Source organism: Paramacrobiotus metropolitanus, unplaced genomic scaffold (assembly GCF_019649055.1).
Source record: "Paramacrobiotus metropolitanus isolate TYO unplaced genomic scaffold, Prichtersi_v1.0 Parri_scaffold0000110, whole genome shotgun sequence".
Lineage (NCBI taxonomy): Eukaryota > Metazoa > Tardigrada > Eutardigrada > Parachela > Macrobiotidae > Paramacrobiotus > Paramacrobiotus metropolitanus.
Window position 1 is genome coordinate 101,389 of NW_026570330.1, and position 23,659 is coordinate 125,047.

At 45.6% G+C, this 23,659-nt stretch overlaps 1 protein-coding gene across 1 annotated transcript; it reads left to right on the plus strand.

Annotated features, from left to right (window-relative positions):
* The first annotated feature begins 17,345 nt into the window (after positions 1 to 17,345).
* On the plus strand, positions 17,346 to 19,087 carry LOC129597876 (uncharacterized). Its single transcript, XM_055495573.1, has 3 exons — positions 17,346 to 17,522; positions 17,922 to 18,142; positions 18,395 to 19,087. Exons 1-3 carry the CDS (start codon positions 17,426 to 17,428, stop codon positions 19,085 to 19,087), a joined length of 1,011 nt encoding a protein of 336 aa, XP_055351548.1. The 5' UTR covers positions 17,346 to 17,425.
* Positions 19,088 to 23,659: the final 4,572 nt, after the last annotated feature.

A 23,659-nucleotide genomic window follows, 5' to 3' on the forward strand; every position in this document is an offset into this window, starting at 1 on the left:
AGTTAATGTGACTAGCACACTAAATAGTCTGTTTGTATACTGTATTATTGTCTATAAATTGTATTGCTGAGTTAAATAATGTACAATGACTACAATCCTCTGAACAATATTAAGAAGATTCGCATATTATACGAATGCAGCCTGTCTGAGTTATCATTGACAGATCGACAAATCCTAACGACCGCTGTAAAAAACACATCATATCCAGAATAAGATAGGAATAAGGAACTGCACTGTATATTAGCACTCTGTTAAAGATGGGTTTTGCAGAAAACGCTTTCAACGAAAAGGATAGTTTCCCATTGCTCACGGCTTCACGCACTCTAAGACACAGTTGACACGGTCACTCCAGGTCGTATTCGAAGTCGGCGCGCAGTCCACCGGTTCACTCCCACTGGCCAACTCAGCAAATACCATTAAGGTGCCGGCCAGGGCGGCGCCTACCTGAAGTTAACAAACGTATTGTTACGCGAATACCCACGGTCAAAAAATGCTCTGCAAGTACATTTGGCAACAAAACGGTGGCTCGTTCGTTCCGAGTTTATCGGGTACGAACCGTATGGTTATAACGGCCCACCATGGGTCGTCAATTCAGATAAGTACCGTACCGCACCTGCACGGCACTTTCCCGGCTGACGACAATACCGGCCAAGGTGAAGTATGACGTGCATCTTTTATGGTCCCGGCTACGGAGATACAGCGAAGTCCATTCGGTCTGCTGCCACTGCCGTTTTCCCAGACGGAGGCACAGTTCAGTGGTGTCCGCCATTTGTTCACCCTGCCAGCAAAACGTCAACGACCATCATCAAGCAGAAAACATCGTTACATAGGAATTTTTTTGGCTGTGCGAGGTTATGCTTGCAAGGTAAGGCATATTGCGCCAAAAAAAGCGTTTCCCGTCGTGTATCGATTACTCAGGACAATTGACTGCCGTTGCATATAATAACATCTAAAAAACGAAATGACGAAAAAAGAAATGACTACGCGCGAGAGCATCTCACGCTATGAGTTTTGGCTACGCGCGAGAGTTTTCGGGCGGAACGAAATAGTATCTTTACACTGGTACAGATAGTTTATAATATCTCTTATGTCATGACGACCCGTAAATGCTCACCTTTGTACATGAAAGTAAGTATCATAATACATGTACTGTATTTACACAAGTTTAAGAGCCACAAAAAAGTCCGGGTGCGCGCAGAATATCCGACGGCTTTTTTGAACTTCAAAGAAGCCGCGCGCTATTGTTTACGGCTTCCGCCATTTTGGTGGCTCTTAAACTTGTGTAAATACAGTAATAACTAAGATAGGCGACAGATTTGAAACCTACGCTGCGGCTTTGCGCGCTATCGAGGAAAGAAACGCGCTCACTATTAGGTCTTGATTAATCCCAGTGGCAATGCGAAGACGTCCAAAACGCATCCGTTGCATAACACTGTCCCATAGAGTTCAGTGAAATTGGTATTTGAGAAAGCAGGCGTATTGTGTCCCCATTGGCGAGGTCACGGTCACAGCGTCAGCGAAACGAAAACAATACCAACAAATCAATCAAATAAAAAAGTGCTAGTGCTAAAATTATTTCGAAATATATTGCTTATTACCACAAATAGCGGCGCCGCCGAAAAACTCTCGCGCGTAGCCAAAACTCATAACACGGGGAGTACTCTCGCGCTTAGACATGCATGACGATAAAAAATACTGGTCAGTCGCTTTGCGGGTCAAAAATTGAATGATGAAACCGTGGAGTGGGCAGCAAGGCATATCCACTAAGTATAAATCGCCGGCCGGCACTGAGTTCGAACAAGGAAACCGTTGTTTGTGCATTACGCATCAAAACGAGACATTTACATTTATGGGCCGAGTTACTGGGCAGAGTTGTCAGGGTGGTACCGACTGTAATGCCAGCGATGGAACACGAATTAAGAACCAGCACATAAATACTTCGGCGTTTTTGGCATTCCGGACATTTTCACAATATGGACTGGCGTTCCGAAGGTACCGGGCACCAGACACACACATTGTATTTTGTGCGCAGTGCCACATGCCATACACTTTTCAACAAATGGTCAAGCGATAATACTGTCTTGCACTAGCCTGCACACGAGATAAAAAAAAACTATCAAGTTTAACGCCGAAAATACCCTGTGTCCGGTACGCGAATTCTTGTAATAACAGTGTCCGGAATGGGATAAAAGCCGAAAGTACAGGCAGTCAACGTTTTCCGGTCGTCTTAGGAAAACATTGACTGCAAGCAGAATACACCTTGTGCATGACATAACTTTGTGCATGACGTAGCTTTGTGCCCGTATTAGCTACAGCATTTCTGTGCCGTGTTGCTTCTGTATTGTACGTATTACCGAGTACTGTTGTTGAACGGAGTGTGGAGACTTGCCTAGCCTAGCATATATTTTGATGTTCATCGCGAGTAAGGATATGTGATAGTGCCTGTTGACAGGCTTGGCTACTCAATAAACCATCAATCAATCGTACCTGTTCAGCTGAATACACGCACACAACGTTCAACAGCCCGAACGACAGGACATACGTCACCAGGGCGATAACTAAGTCGGTTGATGGCTGTTGGCCGGCCGGCAGCCAACTATCATCGAATGTCTTCCCAATAATTCCCGCTACCGCCGCAAAGCAGCGCACCCCGGCAACAGTCGACAGACACTCCGCCAAATCGCGCACAATGCCGGCCAGCTGTGATTGGCGAACATAATCGTCAACAGCCACCAATCCCGCGCTGACCACTTGCTGACGCAGATGCACCGTCGCCCGCTGCACAATAACGCTGGTGCTGATGATGACAAACACGAGAAACCCAAGCAACAGGTCCCGGCCGAGATATGTCACATCGATCATGGCCAGGGAGATGTGTGCCCACCAGCCAATCAGCCAGGGCGGGGCTTTCAGGAAGAAATAAGTGACAGTCGACATCACCGTCTGCCGGTGGAAGAAGAAATAGGCGCTCTTACCGAAAGGCGAAAGCTATGGCTATGAAAGCCCAAGTGCCTGCAACGTACAGCCGCAGGTCGTGGCGCGTTATTAGCGAGCCGTAATGCTGATCGAGATTTTTGATCAGTTCAACGATTCTCTGGCTGGATCTCTGCATAAGAACGATGCACACTAAGTTAGGCAGGAGCTCCGATATGTCGACCAGCTGGATAACGACGGACGTGAACCAGCTGCGGAATTGTCCGGAAGAGAACATGTAGATGTCCAGATAAGCCGAGTAACCGTACGAACCCAGAATGATTGTCAGGTAGGTATACATGGTAGAGCCCTGCACGAGCCGAGCAGCTCGGCTCGGCTCACGAGCGCTCGCCGCTCGCGAGCGCTTCGAGCGAGCAGACGCCGTTTTGCGTTTTTGCGAACGAGCTGAGCATCAGGAAAAAATTAGCGAGCGAGCCGAACGAGCAGGACAGTCGGATGCGAGCGATCCCGAGCTGACCGCCTCATATTGTGCGATCCGAAGAAACTTCTACAAGAAATTGCGTAAAAGAGCTCCAAAGCCTTAATCCACCGCCAGCTTCGCTTCGCGCGAGCACGTTTTCACTGTGGACTGTGGTTTTGTTAACACGATGCTAGCGACAGTTCGGTAGCTAACATAAGAGTACAGAGACAACCTTAAGAATCTTTCTGTGGTATCATTCAAAGTGCTTGTTACACAAGGGTCAGAGATGAAATTTGATTTCGAAACCAGGAAATTCTGTTGGTAAAAAACGAAACCACCATAAAAAAAAGTGCCTGGGTGGAGGTTAAGTAGAAAAACCATAGACCAGCCACCAAAGTGCTCCTAGCAAAAATCAAATTTAGTAAAAGCTAGTCGCCTACAACAAATTTTTTAAATTTTGGTCTATGTGAAATTTTTTTGTCGAGCTTACGAGCGAGCCGATTTTTGACCATAACAAAATACGAGCGAGTTGAACGAGCTGGAACAAAGAAAAATTGAAAAACGAGCGAGTTGAGCGAGCAGAGGTTTGAGCGCGAGCGAGCTGAGCGAGCAGGAAATTGTGAAAAACTCAAATGAGCGAGTCGAGCAGCACTTTTGCTGCTCGTGCAGGGCTCTAATACATGGTGTAGCGCAGGAGGCGTGCCGACTTGTTTTCGCAAGGATAAGCGAAATACCCACACGTCTGCAGTAAAATGGCCCACGTGCGAGTAATATTCCAAATACTGATCTGCATATTGGTTTTTTTTCAGTAGGTGCGGTACGCGTATATTAAAGTATTCGATTGATGCTAACAATGTGTGGAGGTTGCTGGTCAGGATAAATAAAGTGGCTCGCTAACATGGGTGTTTATTTCGCTTCCGTGTGTATGTTTGCAAGCGGATAAATTTTCGCCTACAATTTGCACAACTGTCTGTCGGCATTTATTCCGGCGATCCGTCGGCATTTATTCCGGCGATCCGATACAAGCCCGTCAACCTACCTCAAAGAAACATGTGGTTTGATGCGCAAGACAGGCTAGTACTACAGTTCCACTTGCAAGTTAAGGGAAACGTGATGGTGCACAGCACATGATTAGTGTACGTATCGGTACATAATTTTTTTTAAAATTCGAATTTTGAAGCTTCTGAAATTCTGTTTGAATTTCTTAAGAAAAGATGTAGAAACGTGGCTCGGTGGAAAGAACGATCTTGATATTTACGTGTGTTTACGTGCAAATTCGAAGAGAAGATCCCATAATGAGACTTTTGGTGCATCTGTTTGCGTTTAATCATGCATAGTCTCCCACAATTATTACAGAATCACTACCAAAACATTAGCAGTAGAGCCCTGCACGAGCAGCAAAAGTGCTGCTCGACTCGCTCATTTGAGTTTTTCACAATTTCCTGCTCGCTCAGCTCGCTCGCGCTCAAACCTCTGCTCGCTCAACTCGCTCGTTTTTCAATTTTTCTTTGTTCCAGCTCGTTCAACTCGCTCGTATTTGTTATGGTCAAAAATCGGCTCGCTCGTAAGCTCGACAAAAAAATTTCACATAGACCAAAATTTAAAAAATTTGTTGTAGGCGACTAGCTTTTACTAAATTTGATTTTTGCTAGGAGCACTTTGGTGGCTGGTCTATGGTTTTTCTACTTAACCTCCACCCAGGCACTTTTTTTTATGGTGGTTTCGTTTTTTACCAACAGAATTTCCTGGTTTCGAAATCAAATTTCATCTCTGACCCTTGTGTAACAAGCACTTTGAATGATACCACAGAAAGATTCTTAAGGTTGTCTCTGTACTCTTATGTTAGCTACCGAACTGTCGCTAGCATCGTGTTAACAAAAACCACAGTCCACAGTGAAAACGTGCTCGCGCGAAGCGCGAAGCTGGCGGTGGATTAAGGCTTTTGGAGCTCTTTTTACGCAATTTCTTGTAGAAGTTTCTTCGGATCGCACAATATGAGGCGGTCAGCTCGGGATCGCTCGCATCCGACTGTCCTGCTCGTTCGGCTCGCTCGCTAATTTTTTCCTGATGCTCAGCTCGTTCGCAAAAACGCAAAACGGCGTCTGCTCGCTCGAAGCGCTCGCGAGCGGCGAGCGCTCGTGAGCCGAGCCGAGCTGCTCGGCTCGTGCAGGGCTCTAATTAGCAGGAAAATTGTCAAGGAAGATCTTTCGGAAAGACAGCGAGCAGCAAAACAAAGGCTGATTTTACAGACAGACGCCGTGTTGGCCGGTGACGGGGACGTAGCAGATGCCGTTGCAGCAGTGCTCGTCGGCATAGCAGTAGTTGTTGATGTGCCGGCATTCCGCGCGCTTCCGCCGCCCCTGACTGCCCCCATTGATGTAGACGCTGCCGCCCTGTCCTCCAAAACCAACACCGCCGTGTGCTATGGTGGTGTTGCATCCACCGCTTCCACCTGAAGATCCTCCGGGCGGATTCATCCCGTTCCGTATGGTCGTCAATCCGGAGCCGATGCTGACTAACTTCGCAAAATCGAAGGCGCTGCTATGGGATGGATATAACGAAAGAAGACACAGTATCGACAGAGCAACGGCAATAGAAACTGGCAGTGCCATTTTCATACGTTGAGAAACGAGTTTGTCTAGAAAATAAATTGAGATAATGGGGTAATTTCAACCGTAATTGGGAAAAGTATTAGTAGAGAAGTCTGTCGCGTGGCTTAAGTACCGCTTTGGCGGCTGACTAAATGCGTCGGCGATGTTTATCGGCATTTGTCAGCCGACTCAGTTCCGTAAGATGGCATCGCTACATCAAGATTTCAGCGTAATCAGTCCTACACCGATACTATGTACAGCGGTTGGTGACACGTCCTTTCCGGTGCTATTCGCAGGAATGCTACGTGGTCAGTTGGTTCAACCCGGAAGCGCCGTCTTCCTGAACTAAACGACCGCAAATTCTTCTAACGCATTTGCAAACGTACAAATTCATCTGTTTCGCTATCGATTCCAGCTTATGCGGATCCCTCAGCAGAAGCCAGATTTCGGTTGTCTTATGCTTTTTTTAAAAAAAGGTCACGCCGTTTATAATTAGCTGTTCGAGTGGCCCAGTGTCGCATGATGTTTGCAGCGTGCTTTGTGATACTGGCGGCAACGGGGTTCAGTATCTGCCCCGCCCGTCCCTCTGACGATTGGATCGGGCTGGATTCGGACAATCACCGCATGTCCAGCGCCGACGTTGTCAACATCGCTTACCAGTCTTGGCCAGGTGGAGACGGGTCTGTGCGCGTCTTCACCGGATCCGATGCGGCACCTGAATTGGCTCGGTTTCGAAATGAGTTTTTGAAGGCATTCCCCATAAGACTGCCCGGCTTGTGATGCCGCTGTCGTCTCCAACAACATTATATATCGTCCAACTCACTGCTCGAAGGCGCATGGATCGGTTTTCGTGTGGCGTGGCAAAAATGTTGTGATTTGTCTTGTTAACTTTTTTCTTTGGCATTTGGCATTCGTCCGTTAACTGAAGTCACTTAAATTTGCGTGAGTAAAGTTGCTGAGTTTGATGGTTCTGAAGAGCGCTAAATAATGTAAGGTATCTGCGAGCGCTAAATAATGTAAGGTATCTGCGTTTAATAAACGTCCTGCGAAAAACAAGTGCGCTGTTTTGTCTTTGCTTTCGAAATACCTTTATACAGATAGGCAAACTCGCTACACAAAATTAACGACATAGCAGTACTGCAGGTTACTTGTGTCGAAGAGCTCGGTACAAGCTGTTTTGTAGCTGATTTCACGTTGAGCACAACTGCCACATGTTATCTTGCCACATTTCCGGTTTCTCAGTTTTCAGCATTATGTATTCAGTTAGATGAACGTCACGAGAAACGGCATGTTACAGAGCCTTCTTATTATCTCGGCAGGAACCTTCTCACAAATTGGCATTATGACTGTATTTACCACGGGGTACGATGTCATGGCATATGGTCATCGAATTTTTCGTATTTTTGAATTCGATTATTCGATTCTCGGTTATTCGATTCAAATGGGGACATCGAAAAAGCCACGACGTCCGTCCTTGTAAAATCTTTTACACTTTAGACAGATAAGAGGAGATATGAACTCATGGAAGAAAAAGAAGGTAACTAGACAAGAAAGAAATGCTTCCTTGCAGCGAAGGTACTAGTACTAATAAAACATAGCAAATCATACTCACAAGTTACAACAGTCAATATCGTATCCTTTCTTTAGCCACTCGGCTACACGTGAGATTACAGCTTATAAGACGCCATCAGTGTATGTATTGCTTGTGCGGCATTATGTTGCGTTGGATTACAGTCAGTGTATCACTTGTTCAGCTGCTGCTACCGGAAATATGATGCATCCGATAAGATCGCACGTGTTTTAGCAATTATCCTTGATCTCTGAAAAAGGCTAGTTAGCATTTCTGCGGAAGATGTTACACATTTCTTCGAACGAGTGGTGAAGTCCCTCGATTTTTCTAACTTCCTGTACAGAGTACACTTACAGTTATCTGCCGCTTCAACTGTTTCGTCAAGTGCATTGATCAACGCAACTTCCGGATTTGGAACAATATAAAGCCGTCCTTGAATAGTTGCAACTTCACAGTTCACGCATCGATTTTCTTTTCGAAGCGTTTTTCCACCTGACTAGTAACCGACAAGGTAGTCAAATATCCAAATTACTTGCGACAAGCAGCATCGCGTAGTACTTCTTCCAGTGCCCTTATAGCGTTAGCACTCGCTGAACCTTCCAGAATGCACGTCAGAATGGGCGCTGTGTCCGTAGTGTGTCTGTTATTGTGCAGCCATTTTCTGACGTGTGACGCTTTCAGCATCTGGACTAGTTTATTCGGCGGCGACAACAACGGAGGCGGCAGTAACGGTGGAGGAGGCGGAGGAGTATCTAACCGCAACGAGGCACACGGCGGCGTCGGATTGGGCGGACAGGGAGGCAGCGTTTACATCGACATGAGCGGCCGTTCTGGAAGCGGCAACAGCGGATTCGAGCGGCGCAGTCACGGACGGCGGAAGCGGAATGCCGACACCGTAACAACTACTGCGGCACCGACGGACAGCGGTGCAACAACGTCTCCATCGTTCATGGTGTCGAACAGTACGGTGTTTGCCGCCTCTTAATTCTGATGGGATTCGTTTTGTACTTGCTAGGATGTCATTTTTATTTTTACTGTTTCATGAACGCTAATCTGTCTCATGGCTTTTGCCATTATCTGTACTTCTATGCGGAAACATAAATTTTGGAATGCAACAAATTGAATTTCAAAATGCATTGTTTAACGGAAGTGCTGCAGTCCTCCTGATTTTCGAACGTGTCTTGTCTACTGATATTGTATTATATTATTATCTACATTCGAAACAGTTATGACAGGAACTACTAACCAACGCAGTGTTTGGGCGAACGACTGAACCGATTTCGACGCGGTAAAGTGCGCCAGGTTCGCCGCAACGGCGCAAAGGTTTATACGTCACTGCTGTAACGATACGCCCCAACGGGGGATGATTAGCCCCAAAAAGCAAATTGTTGCCATGGGCCTCCATAGACAAACATCGGCAAATACTTTGTCCGTTCCGAATAACCGAGACATACCGCGACGATCGTCATCGCGCCGTTGGAAAATATCGAAAAATTAAGCAAAACATTCTAAAAATGAATTGTGGTCAATCCCACCGGCGTGATCAATATTCCTCGATTTCTTTGATACACTAGATTTCTTAGATTTGTTAGAATTCTTAGGTTTCTTAGGTTTCTTACGTTTCTTAGGTTTCTTAGGTTTCTTAGGTTTCTGAGGTTTTCTAAGGTTTTCTTAGTTTCTTAGTTTTTCTCACATCTTATTCACCGAAAAATAACATTCGCGGAAAAACTAAACATTAAACTAATTGTTGATTACTGTAAGTACGACCAACATCAAATTCCAGTGGGCGTAATTCTTAGGTTTTTAAATACTTGATTATTAATAGTTATTAGGGTATTCGCCGAAAATCAGCACTCCCGAAAAAGCTGCGCGAAGGTAGATTTCCGTATACTGGTTAACTACATCCGTAACAGCCGTGACGGCCTTTGCTAAGAAAATTATGTTTGGACGAACGGGTAGGCCGATTTTGACGCGGTAAAGAGCGCCAGAATCGTCGCAACGAAGCGGGTGATGTTGCGCTATTGCCGATCTGATGCGCCTCAAAGGGGGAGCACGACCCTCAAAAAACAAATTGTTGCCATGGGCCTGCATGTCGCGGCTTCGGACCTCGCTCCAAACTAAGTACGGTACTAGTTAAGCACAGTGTTGTGACTTAAGTATCTTCTCCGTTGCGTAAAGGACACAACACTCCTCGGCCACCGGCCTCGATGCGCAAAAAAAAACGAAATTGAATCGCGAAAACTAACGCCGATCGCCAAACCGACGCCGACGAATTAGATACGGATGTAGTGCTCCGTAAACTGGTTAACTACATCCGTAACAACCGTGACGGCATAAGGTAAAAAAACCTATGTTTGGGAGATTGGGTAGGCCGATTTCAACGCGGTCAAATGCGCCAGAACCGTTGCAACGACGCGATGGATGTTACGCTATTACCGAGACGATGCCCCTCGAGGGGAAAAAAGGGGACCGGAAAGGAAAGTTGTTTCCATGGGCCTCCATAGACATACATGGACAAGTTGTTCTCATGTCCGTAAATGACACGACACACCTCGGCCACCGGCCTCGATGCGAACAACACCTTAAATTAATCAACAAAATCCGACGCCGACAAACTGGTTACGGATGTAGTCCTCCGTAAACTGGTTATCTACATCCGTAACATCTTATACACGAGTATGCTTTGTTCCGAATGATTGGGCGAACGGCTGGGCCGATTTTCACGCAGAAAAGTGCGTTAGAATCGTCGCAACGGCGCCGGTAATGTTACGCTATTGCTTAACCGATGCGCCCCAACGGGGAAACGGAGGCCCTAAAAAAGAAATTGTTGCCATGGGCCCCCATAGACGAACGTGGGCTATTCATTTGTACAGTCGCAGCGACAGAGGCAGCCCGGGGCCTTCGGCATCGTTTCGGCAAAAAAAATGTAAAAAATCGTAAAAAATATGACAAATAATGTTAATCAAGCTGGCGACTAATGTAATCGGTTTTCTTGCTTTGTTTCTTAGATTTCTTAGATTTCTTAGATTTCTTAGATTTCTTAGATTTCTTAGATTTCTTAGATTTCTTAGATTTCTTAGATTTCTTAGGTTTCTTAGGTTGCTCATATTTCTTACGTTTTTAAGGCTTACAAGTCTTACGCTCGTGAAATTTTTTTAATACAGAGATTCGTATGTCTTTAAACAAAAATTTCGAAACTAATGTACGCCACGACAATACGTACGGATGTAGATCCCGTAAACTGGTTATATGAATACTAAACATCTCTTGCAGACCTTCGGCCTCTTCTGATTGTAACGCATGATCTCCGCTTCTATCCAATCGATTTTTCTGCTTCAAATTGCACAAGAATCATGCCAGTGCGGGGAGTGTTCTTAGACTCCTGACCTTTCGCCATCGCGATCGCGGTAGGCCCAGTGGTCACTGAAAAGCTTGTTACCATGGATGCCATAGGGCTAAGATGGGCAGCTCTGTTGCCCCGGGCATGATAAATTTGAACAAGAAAAATTTCTGGTTTCGCCTCTGCGTTTCTTGTGCTCCCCTGGCTGAGGGAACACTTAACAAATCACTTCGCCCTTTGATAAGCCACTACAGCAGCTTCTCAGATTCAGTAGAATTCAGTAGAATAAGCAGAAACTTAGCAGCTGAGCTATGAACCAAAAAACTTTACCAGCAAAAGGTCAATACTCCACGATTCTCACCGCAGGCAACCATCCTGAATAAGTAGCTGTCTGGCTTTGCCATTCTGACTTTACAACACAATCCAACACATGAAGATACGAAGTAATTTTAAATAGTCGTAAGCCAATATTCATCCATGCTCATCTTGTTATATGAATACTAAACATCTCTTGCAGAGGTTCGGCCTCTCTTCATTGTCCCGGGTAATCTCAGCTCCTGATAAACCGATTTTCATGCTTTAACATATTCTAGAATCCTTTCAGGGCGGTGGGTGTTGTGAGACTAATGACCTTTTGCTATTTTATGAATTCTCAGGCCGGTGGTCACTCCAAAGCTTGTTACCATGGTTGCCATAGGGCTAACATGAGCTGACCTGTTACCACGGGCACGTTATACTGCACTTGCACAACAAACAGTTGGCTTCGCCTGTTTTTCTTGTGGTTAACCGACGGAAACCGTGCTTGTGTCAATCAATTCATAATTTGATATTGGATCTTTTCTAGATTTTGATAAGATCTGAAATGAAGTCGAAAAGCATATTACCGTTTTCTGGTATTTCACTTGATTCACTGTCGCACCTTGCGGCCCAATGTACTGAGCTGTATCAACAGTTCGGTCAATCTTTCGCATAATTATAGCAGCCCTGTTCACTAAACAGTGATACTATGACGTAATTCTACGACTTCGAGTAACAATAAAGTCCTAACTCACTTATTTACAGTACCTAGTCGTAAGCCAATATTCATCCGTGCTCAGCTTGTTATCTACATTCGTAACCACGTATACACGATTGATAATGTAGCCAATGTTTGGGCGAATGGCTGAACCGATTTCGACGCGGCCAAGTGCGTTAAATTCGTCTCAACGGCGCGAATGTTCTTACGCTATTGCGCCATCGATACGCCCCAAAAGGGAAGGAGTAGCCCCAAAAAACAAATTGTTGCCATGGGCCCCCATAGACGTACATGGTAAATGCATTGTCTGTTCGCGGACCGTTCGGAAAAACCGAGACAGACCGCGGCCTTCGGCATCGGCACGTTACAAAGTATTGAAAATTTAAGAAACATGTGCAAAAATTAATCGCAGTCAATCCCACCAGCGTGATCGATATACCTCGTGTTCTTTCATATACGATATTTCTTAGGTTTCTTAGGTTTCTTAGGTTTCCTAGGTTTATTAGGTTTCTTAGGTTTCTTAGGTTTCTTTTTAGCGCGCGGGGTATTTTATCAGAGTTCGCGGTTTCTCGCACTCTGTGGCACTTTCACTCCGCGTCGTATTCGCAGCCGGCGCGCAGTCCGACGGTTTATTCCCGCTGGCCAGCTCGGCAAAGACCATTAAGGTGCCGGCTAATGCGGCGCCAACCTGCAATAACCAGATGCATCCTCAGTGAACACCGAGCAGCCACTTTTAAACATACTCTGGAAACGTCTACGGTAAAGTAGTGAATTGGGATGAAATCTTAATAATTACGTGGTACAGCCAGCGTCCACTTTAGTCCATCGTCTGTGTTAAATCTAGTAATCGTACAGTACCTGCACGACGCTTTCCCGACTGACGAAAATCCCGGCCAAGGTATAAAGCATACCGTGTACCGCGTAGGTTCACGGTCGCGAAGATACAGTGGGATGCACTCCTCCTTCTTCCAGTGCCGTTTTCCAACGCGGAGGCACAGATCAGCAGTGTCCGCCATTCGTTCGCCCTGCCAACAAACGCCCATCACAGAACGGCAAAAAGCTTTTGCATAAATAATTTTGAATGTATCTTTTGTGTGGGGTATTCCATCGTTGGCTCTGTTCTCAACCCGCGTTTGCCGCTTGCAGCCGTCAGAAAGTTTGTGTAGCCAATCAAACCTCTTGCCGCTTCCCGCTGCACACTTATGATAAAACACTTGATGCGACTTTTTATTCATTCTTATTCTTTTTATTCATTCTGCGACCATTTAAAACATCATTCTGTAGCAGACATGAATTTTACGACGTGTCCATACGGCAAAACTGTCCGCCGGATGCTTTTGGCTGTTTAGTCGTCAAACCGTTTTAGATTTAACGGGGACAGGTTTACCGGACTGCAAATTTTCGGAAGCGGACGGTTTCTCGGTCGGGACGGCTTTCTCGGTTTCAGAAGAGCATCAATTATACGAATCCAATTCACCATTGCACAAAATACTGTATACCGGTTTATACAATGGAGAATTAAGAAACGGAAATCGGCTATTACGTAGGTCCGCGGTTTTAAACTTTTATAACAAAATTAACGAACAGGGTCGAACATGAAGTCAGGGAACGCCAGCACCGGGTTCGAACAGAGAAGCCGTTGTTTGCTCAGTATACGTTGAAACGAGGCATGTGCTGTATGCAGTCCTACATGTACGAGGCATCACGACTCACGAGTACTGTATACAGTATTGTATGCCAGACTGTCCATGATACCAGAAACGGTTTCTGGTACAAAAGTACAGGAAATAAAAAACAGCGGACTTACTGTTTCTTTTAAGAAAACAAATAAACAAACGGAGTAAAAGCCCATAGAGGTACGGTACACCGTCGTACCCATAAAACTCATAGTGGTACATACTACATAGGTACTCATATTGTCAGGGTTACCTGTTCAGCCGAATACACACACGCAGTGTCCAGCAGCCAAAATGAGAAAACGTATATCACCAGAGCGATAACCAGCTCGGCGGTTGGCGCCGGCAGCCAGCTGGCATCAAATGTCTTCCCAATAATCCCCGCGACCGCCGTATAACAGCGCACCCCGACAGCCGTCGACAAACAGCCCGTTAATTCGCGCACAATGCCGGTGAGTTGTGAGTGGCGTACATAATCGTCAACGGCCGCCAATCCCGAACTGACTACTTGCCGGCGAAGACTGTCGCCCGCTGCACAATAACGCTGGTGCAGATGATAATAAATACGAGAAACCCAAGAAGCAGATCCCGGCCGAGAAATGTCACATCGATCATGGCCAGAGCGACGTGCGCCCACCAGCCCATGAGAGAAGGCGGGGTTTTCAGGAGTAAATTATTGTCGGTTGATGCCAGAAAACACCGACTGCCGAAAGAAGAAGAGAGCGGCGCATTTACATACAGCCAGCGCAGTGAAAATAAAAACAGCCGGGAGGAACAGACACCGGTCGTGGCGCGTTAGGCGCGAGCCGTAACATTGATCCAGGTTCTTGATCAGGTCAATAATGCAGTTGCTTGATCTGTGCATGAGAACGATGCACACCAGGTTGCACAGGAGCTCCGATGTGTCGACCAACTGGATGACGATGGACGTGGACCAGCTGGAGGATTGTCCGGAAGAGTACATGTAGATATCGAGGTACACGGCGTAGCCGTAAGAAACCAGAATGATAGTCGCATAGATAATTAGGTATACATGGTGTAGCGCAGATGACGAGCCCGCCGCTTCTCGCAAGGATAGGCAAAGAACCCACACATCTGCAGGAGGATGACCCATGCAGGGCTTATATTCCAGATAGTGTTTTGCATATTTTTTGTATTCTTATTAAGCGATTCTTAAAATTTTGTTATGCTTTCAAAGTCGGGACTGGAATTGTTGGACCATGTTGCAACTCGGCCGAAGTACTCGCATTTCAAGTACATAATCGATTTCATTTTCTACTGCGGGTAAAGTAGCATTTTGCTTCGGATAAGCAACGTACTTAGTGCTCGCCTAGCGACTTGCATTACGAGTACTAATATTTTTGGTTTTGATACATTGTGTGTTTGCAGAGTAGAAAATGTGGCGCCCAGAATTTGCACAACTGCTTGCCAACGAGATCCAGACCCAGTACAAAGCCCGTCAAATGCAAACAAAATTAAACAAACATGCAATAGGATGCAATACTATGTATTGATTGATCTAATGTCCTTTGCAACGGGGCGGAAACCCCCTCCAGGCAACAGACAAAAGTCAGCAGTAGACAGATAAAAGCAAAACATTATTGTGATTAGCAAACATGAAAGAAGACAAAAAGAAAACAGGGATACATTTTTATGCAGTGTGTGGCATGAGAACACATAGAACTTAAAAAAGAGACTAACGAACATCCAGGAGTCGTTTAGTGGCTGTTAGTGTGTTCCATTCGACATTCTCCAGAGCGTTTCGAAAGGATGTCAGTGACAGGTAGGCTTCCGTAGGAAGAAGCAGTTCATTCCAAAGGTCGACCAGATTATCCAAATGTAATCCATGACGTGACGTGACAACTGCTCCACAGAGTGTTGTTGTAGTCAGTTTAACAGGGCATGGATGGCGGAGGAGGCGGGTGTTTGCACGGGTGTGATCTGAAACAGATTCAAGCGCAGCAGACGAAATTTCCAATGGAGCTATCATTACTTCGCTTAGGGCAGTTTTACCAAACTTTAACTTGTAAACGCAATAGGATGCACTTTGTACAGGACTGGCAAGAGTCGTTCCACATGTTTTCTGTTTCAACGTTTAAGTTTGGAAATAATGCGCGACAGCGCCATGACTGTGTTATCTCCATTCTCACCCCAATGGGGAAGATTTCTCTAATGGGAGAAATCTGTTGATAAACGCCCACCCGAACTTCCAGATTCACTCTGCCCTTTCAATCGCTCGCCTACTTCTTATTAAGCCGGATCCAGGTTACTCGCGCCGCCAAGCCTATATAAAACCTCTGCATACCGACTGCTGGTCGAAGGCAGGAATACTGCGGGCATACTGATCCTTGCGCTCCTGATTGATCACTTCTACCCGAAAGATCAACCGCCAGTCCGTGCCGACCAGCAACGCCAAGAAACAGCCCAGCCACCACGGAGCCTTGCCGAAATGGGTCTCAGCCAGGATACCATCGCAGCATAGCAGGAAAATAACATCACCGAGCTATCTCACCTGCCACTGCTCTCATCGGAGGACATGGACGCGATCGTTAAGCAGACAGGCGGCCGCCGCCGCATCAAAGAGTTTCAAGCCTATGAGCCCCGCGCTGCTTCCCAAAGGTCACCAGCGACATCAAGCACAGGCGCAACGTTATCGTGGATGGCAACGCCGGGAAACTATCGAAAGCTAAGAAGCAGCGCCGCTCCCGCTTTCCCTCACGCTCTAGTGGCCGTCCCAGCTCTACTTCGTCCTCCTGTAGCTCATCCCGCTCATCCACCAGTTTGACTAGTGGTAAGTCACACAACCATGCATCTTGGTCTGATCTGAGCACGGAAGTTCGCACGTTGCGCCGGCCACATAAGTTTGTGTTTGCCCAAGGCAGCATTGGTGCCAATGGAAAGGTCAAGAGCAAGCTTGAATGGTCCGACCTGACGCTGGATGAATTCTGGGCGGGAAACAAGGAAACGCTCAAGCGCCTTATGCAGCCGCCAAATCCTAAGCACCTAAGAACCGCCCAAGAATTAGCCGACTATCTGGACTACTTTGCTCAGACTGATAGGATGGTGATTCCCCCTCTGGCAGATAAACCGGTGTCTCGACAGGCGACTCTTAGGGCGGAAAGCGACATACATGTTCTTATAATCGGAAGCAGATGGCGCCATTACGATTAAGCACGTGATTCACTACGTGAAAACGTTTGCAAAGTTTTTAGGTTTGAGTTTTTAGAAAAAAAATTTTGCAAATAACTAGCTTGGTGACCATTACAGACCATGTACGGTAGATGAAAAAGATTTTAAGAATTACGTATTTGGGTGGCATGGTTTGTTTTCCTCAACAGCATGGTGCCAGACAAACTTCCAGAGAAGCCGAACATACGAGTAACTTCCTCGCTGTAGGCACACCTATGTGATCCATATAAGGAAAAGATTAGCAGCACCGACGGGAGCACTAACGCCAGCACGCCTCGCGCCGACTGTATCGATATACTAATCCAACCGTCATATACTGTAAGTGCAGTAACATCTGCCATACCCAGCACAGACTGTCCGTTCGCATTGCCCATTTCCAACGGGTAAACTCCACCGCGACAGTGGTATTCATGAACCATGACAAACCATAGTGTGTTTACAAGTAATATACCACTGTAGCTAATGATTCTAAAAGTGCCCAAAGCTCTTTATAATGAATTTCGTTTGCTTTAGTCAGGAAAAAGAAGCAAACACAATTTTTCGCTTTCTCAAAACCGGTTCCGACAGTCCGCATGTGCGTTATGAGCTTACAGCCAGACATCGGTTTTTGCAGGAAATACTCCAAAATTAAAAAATATTAATTTCCGAGGATGGCTTGCTGTTATTCCTTTCTGGACTTTCTCGTTTTTGTCCTAACTTTCAGTGCATTCTTCCCAGCGGTTGTGTTCACAGTCAACGGCACAGAAAGTACGCACTGCTATGCGGGCAGATTATACTTGAACATGTTTACCGAGAATCGAAGAATGTAATGTTGACGTCCAATATTGCTTAATGTTTTCTTTTTTTTGTATCGCCAAATTTCGTAACATACTGTAGCCGCCCGCACAAGTTCCACAGAGTGAGGTATACGGATATTTCCACTCACATTGCTCGCTGTTTAGCGCAGCGTGTGCATGGAGAAGGCAACGGCCGGATCTGCCAATGGAGCAACTTGTGCGGGCGGCTACAGTACACTTCTCCACACAACTTCTTTTCTCGAATCCTCGATTTACCCGTGCTTTACGGTTTTTATATGAAAAAGCATTTGCGCTTGTCGTTGTGGTTTTTCCTACTGAATGGTGCTTCTGTACTTGAATTCCGTTTTAGAAGCACCGGGCAATATAACCGACGCCAACTTCGACACCTTGCCTCTGAATGTACGCGAGTGTACTGCTCGGCCGCAGGGAGTCTGCACACCTGCTTCGCTGGATGCATCTGATTGTGCATTCCTTTCGCCCACGAGTGGCGAGTACTATGCTAAACGCCAACAGACACACATCACACTGGTTTGTGGTGAGGAATATCCGGATGCGGATATTACCAAAGACGTACGGGCGAGTGAAATTATTCGCAAAACGTTTAATTTTAATGGGTTATAACTTATTACCACCAACCAGGGTAGATAAAACACGAAATCCCGCGGTACATCACTCCAACACATATGTATTATTATTGGTAGAAAGAACTCAAAGCAAGAAAGTGTACGTATAAAGTTAAATGTCTGTGCAGCACCCGAAGCCAAAAATGCAATGCAGTATCTGTTAATCGTGGCGAAAGGACTGGTCTCGCCTTGGTTGCAGGTCTTTCAGAAGCAGACAGTAGCCATTAGCAAACGCAGTAGACACCGCGCTGTCTATGTGGAAATCCGGAATGATACGCTCTTGGATGCCATCCAGCCAATTCGACAGCAGATTGTCGTGCTGAAAATTAAGCGCTCCATTGACAACCTGTTGACCTTTCGCGTGGGACTGCTGGGGCTAATCAACCTGCTAGAAATTTATTTCGAAGACTGCCAGCCGCTGATCATACATCAGCGAGACCTTTCACCGCTACAAAATCTGCGTATCATCTTGTTCTATGCAACGGCCATCCGGTCTGTCCAGCCCACAACGTTTACCGATCTGCCCAAGCTGCAAGTTTTCGGTGTGTCCAATATCATGTATTTCCCGGATGACGAGGAAATTATGTTGGATCTAAACCGTTTTTACTGTGATCCCCGGAACGAGTGGTTCTGGAAGTGGCTAGCGGCAAATCCGCGGTTGAGTGTCGAGCGCACCGCGGGTAGTGTATTCAAGATTGGTACTCTGCAAAACAAGGAAACGTGGTTTCAAGAAACAGGGGTTGCACCCTCTGGAGTTTCTTTTAACGATGCCAGATATGCATGTAATAATGAAAGATTGGCGTTGACACAGAAGCAGTGTTTAGATAGTTCCTTTGCACTTTATTTGTGCAAATGTTTGCCAACTTTAATTTCTAATCTCGAAGAAAAATAAAGCAGCTCATCTATGTGTATGTTAAGCTTTTGGCATACACCAGCAGCGTGGAACTTTACGTGTTAATTATTTTGCAAAGACCCACTACAAGAACGGGATAGCTTAAGATAAAACGCGCTCTCGAACATAGATCAGACGGACCAGACGCCGAAACGCAGGGTAGTCAAAAGTAGAATACTGGAGCACAAGTGAAATACCAGTTTTCCAGCTGAAATTGTAGAGTAGTTACTGTGAAATATTTATCTACCGTATTATAAAGTTTCTTGAGGCTACCTACCATGAGAATTATTCTTAATCCACACAACTTGAAAATGTACAAACAGATAAAAGTAAGCCTCAGACGAAGCTAGTAATGGGTGTTTCTACAAGGTGGTCACCACGGTCGTGGTCGTCGATGATCGAGGTCGTGGTCGTGGGCTAATGTGGTTGTGAACTTCTGGTCGATGGTGGTCGAAAGTTTTCGATTCACTGTTCTGTATTTAAGTATTGCCCGGGCGATTCATGTGAATGTACAATACAGTACACGAATTTAGTGCTACGTACCGGGCCAAATCCCTTAAATAAAATTACTAGACCTTAAGGTTTAGTAATATGATGGGTAAGTATAAAGGGGAAAGTTTGTGTTTTATATTTTATATCGATATTTCATTTTAAGAATTTAGATCAACATATTTGGCATGCATCAGCCATGCCAAATCATGTAATTAACGCATTAATGCCGTGGCATCTTTTCACAGTTCTCGCACTCTACGGGTAGGCCACTGTCGCTCCATGTCGTATTCCAAGCCGGCGCGCAATCCGACGGTTTATTCCCGCTGGCCAGCTCGGCAAAGACCATTAAGGTGCCGGCTAATGCGGCGCCAACCTGCAATAACCAGATACATTTTCAGTAAACAGCCACTCATAAACATACTCCGGAAAAGCCGCTGACGGCAAAATACTGGATAAGAAATTATTACGTTTGTGGTACAGCCAGCGTCCACTTTGGACCCCAATTTGGGCACACCGACAACTTGCTTACAACTTTTTGCTGACCGACAAAATGATGACCCGACAGTTAAACGACAAATCGCGGAACGACATCTCGCTGAACGACTTTTTGTAAACCCCGACAACTTGCTCATGACATTTTGCTGACGTGAGGAACCCAAGAAACCTAAGCTAAGAATCCTAAGAAACCTAATAAACCTAAGAAAAAGCAACAAAAAATTAGAAAAACTCAAAAATCAGCGCGTCGAACCGAAAAGCAAGTTGTCGGTCAGCCAAACTGTTTCAACAAAACGTCGGTCAACAATTTATCAAAAAAGCAAATTGCCGGCCAACAATTTGTCGGTCAGCGAGTTGTGTAAGTCAACGGCATGTCGGTTAGTAAATTGTCGGGCAGCGAGTTGTAGGTCGGCAAACTGACGTGCTACCCCCCATGGCACCATTTGTTGTTAAGTCTAAGAATTGTACAGTACCTGCACGACGCTTTCCCGACTGACGAAAATCCCGGCCAATGTGAAGCATACTGTGTACCGTGTATGTTCACGGCCGCGAAGATACAGAGGGATCCATTCCTCTTTCTTCCACTGCAGCTTTCCAACGCGGAGGCACAAGTCAAAAGTGTCCGCCATTCGCTCGCCCTGCCAGCAAACGCCCATCATCTAACAACCAGTGCTTGCAGCCAATCAAACCTCTTGCCGATTCTCGCTACCCAGTTACGACACTTATAATAAAACAGCTGATGCTACTTTCAAGTTTTAATCATGATGCGGCAGACACCAGCACCGGGTTCGAGCAGAGAAGCTGCTGTGTGCTCAATATACACAAAACGAGCATTTACAGTATACAGCCCGTGATACCCGAAACCGTACACGAAGTAAGAAACAGGGATCTGGAAAATGAATGTTGACGTCACCTGTTCAGCCGAATACACACACGCAGCGTTCAGCAGTCCAAACGAGAAAACGTATGTCACCAGCGCGATAATCAGCTCGACGGTGGGCGCCGGCAGCCAGCTGGCATCAAACGTCTTTCCAATGATCCCCGCCACCGCCGTATAGCAGCGCACCCCGACGACCGTCGACAAACAGTCCGCCAGATCGCGCACAATACCGGTCAGCTGTGATTGGCGGACGTAGTCGTCAACGGCCACCAATCCCGAACTGACCACTTGCCGGCGAAGATCGACCGTCGCCCGCTGCACAATAACGCTGGTGCTGATGATGACAAACACGAGGAACCCAAGAAGCAGATCCCGGCCCAGAAACGTCACATCGATCATGGCCAAGGCGACGTGAGACCACCAGCCCATCAGAAAAGGCGGAGTTTTCAGGAAGAAATAAGTGACCGTTGAAGCCAGGAGCACCGTCTGCCGGTGGAAGAAGAGATAGCCACATTTGCAAACAGCCAGCGCCATAAAAATAAAAATAGCCGCGAGGTACAAAAGCAGGTCGTGACACGTTATTAGCGAGCCAGAATGCTGATGTAAGTTCCTGATCAGTTCAATGATTCGCTCGCTGGATCTCTGCATAAGAACGATGCACACTAAGTTCGACAGGAGCTCCGATATGTCGACCAGCTGGATAACAACGGACGTGAACCAGCTGGAGAAATGCCCGGAAGAGTACATGTAGATATCGAGGTAGGCGGCGTAACCGTACGAACTTAGAATGATGGCCACGTAGATGTACATGATGCAGCGCAGATGACGAGCCCGTTTATTTTTGCAAGGATAGGCGAAGTACCCACACACCTGCAGCAGGATAGCCCACGTGCTGATAATGTTCCAAATGCTAATTTTCATAGTTTTTGCGCTCGTATTCGTAAACTGGTGCACATAAATGTGACTGTATGCTTGCAAAATGGAGTTTGTTGCAAGTGTACTCGTATTGCAAAATTTACATTTATGGTGCGCGGTTGTTGTCTCGGATAAAGAAACTGAACATACCTTCGGCCAGCGTTTTATTTCGTTTTGGTGACTATAAGTTCTATAACGATGTGTGTTTGCAAGCGGATAACTTTTCGTCCTGAATTTGCACAACTGCTTATCGAGTACCGACATTCATTCTGCCGATCCAATACAAGCCCGTCAATCAACGTCAAAATGCAATCTGATGCATATACTGTAGATGCTACTTTTACATGCGCCGGTACTATAGCACAAAATGTTGTGTAAGTACTAAGTACTTGTCCTTGCATCCATGTATTTGCAAATTTCAAAACGATTTTTTTAAGTTTTTAAAATTCCTTCTCAAAAAATGGAAAACATTGTAGAACTATGGTTTTAAAACGATCTTCTACATAAATTATTTCCGTGCATTTATGCACGAAATTTGAAGCGATTTGCTCGATAATGTTTACTAGATTCGTTGGAATTTTGTTTCTCCCATAACTCCACAGCCAGATGCAGCTCGAAGAAATAGTTTTCAACTTTCCAAACCCTGTATACGTACAGTACGTGTCAATCGCCATCTGGATACAAATATCACAAATCCGTGCAGAACTATGTGTCTGAGGGTGCCCGACAGGAAAGTTCTCGTCTATGTATACGGATTTTGTACTGTGTAGTGTGTATCACCGGCACACTTTGCTTATTTAAATGTCCATTTATATTTTATATGCAATGTTGTCCATTCGTACCGCACATACAGTACATCATGCCGCCTCTCTTCATTTAATGGAGCTACAGTAAATCAAAGCACAGATTACATGGCATTTACAGGAGCGGTGATCCTTTGTTTTACGCGTATCCGCATGCTCAAAGTAAACTGATTTTTCGGTTCATCAGACTGATTGCAGTACTGCAAAAACGTTAATTCTTATCAACATTTATGCAGTAGTGTTAATTGTTATTATTTAGCGGATGAGCTTCGGAGCTTTAGATACCATAATGAGTGAGCTTTATTAGTGTTTATCGCGTAACTGATCACTGAGCAAGCGGTGCACCCAGTTCAGAGTTCACCCAACCCGTGCTAATCAGACATCGAGGTGATACTTGCTTTCTGTTGACGACCGAATGCAAAAACAATCTAACAGCCACACAGGAAGCATTACATTATAAAGTTAACACACAGCGGAAATGATGTGCACTTACTTTCTAAGTATTGTAATACTGAGCCTGTTTCCGGTGGTACGAAAAGTGTGGTAGCAGGTCGCTGTTATACCGGTATAAAAGCGGCCTGATAGCACACTTTTTTTCACTACACATTAGAATTCTACAACATACAGCAGCGTGTATGCGGCTTCCGGTTGTTGTTTGCATAGTTTATAATTATCATCGTTTTGCTTAATTTGAGACAGATTGTGATACCTGTACGTTTTTGCATAGTATCGGCATCCTTTTGCTGTTGCTCTGCGAACGTCAAATGCGCTGTTGAGCTTCGTGTGACCTTAATTTCTTTTGACGTTGATTTCTTTTAATGGAACGACATATCTCTACTTAATTATTGCAGACGTCAAGCTTACAAAGATCATCACGCAAAATAACGGTGAAGGCATATTTGATAAAAGGGGTATGGAGCATTATCGATGGAAGAAATGCCTGAGAATGTTACAACAGGTCTCATAATCTGTTGGAATGTTGTGTCC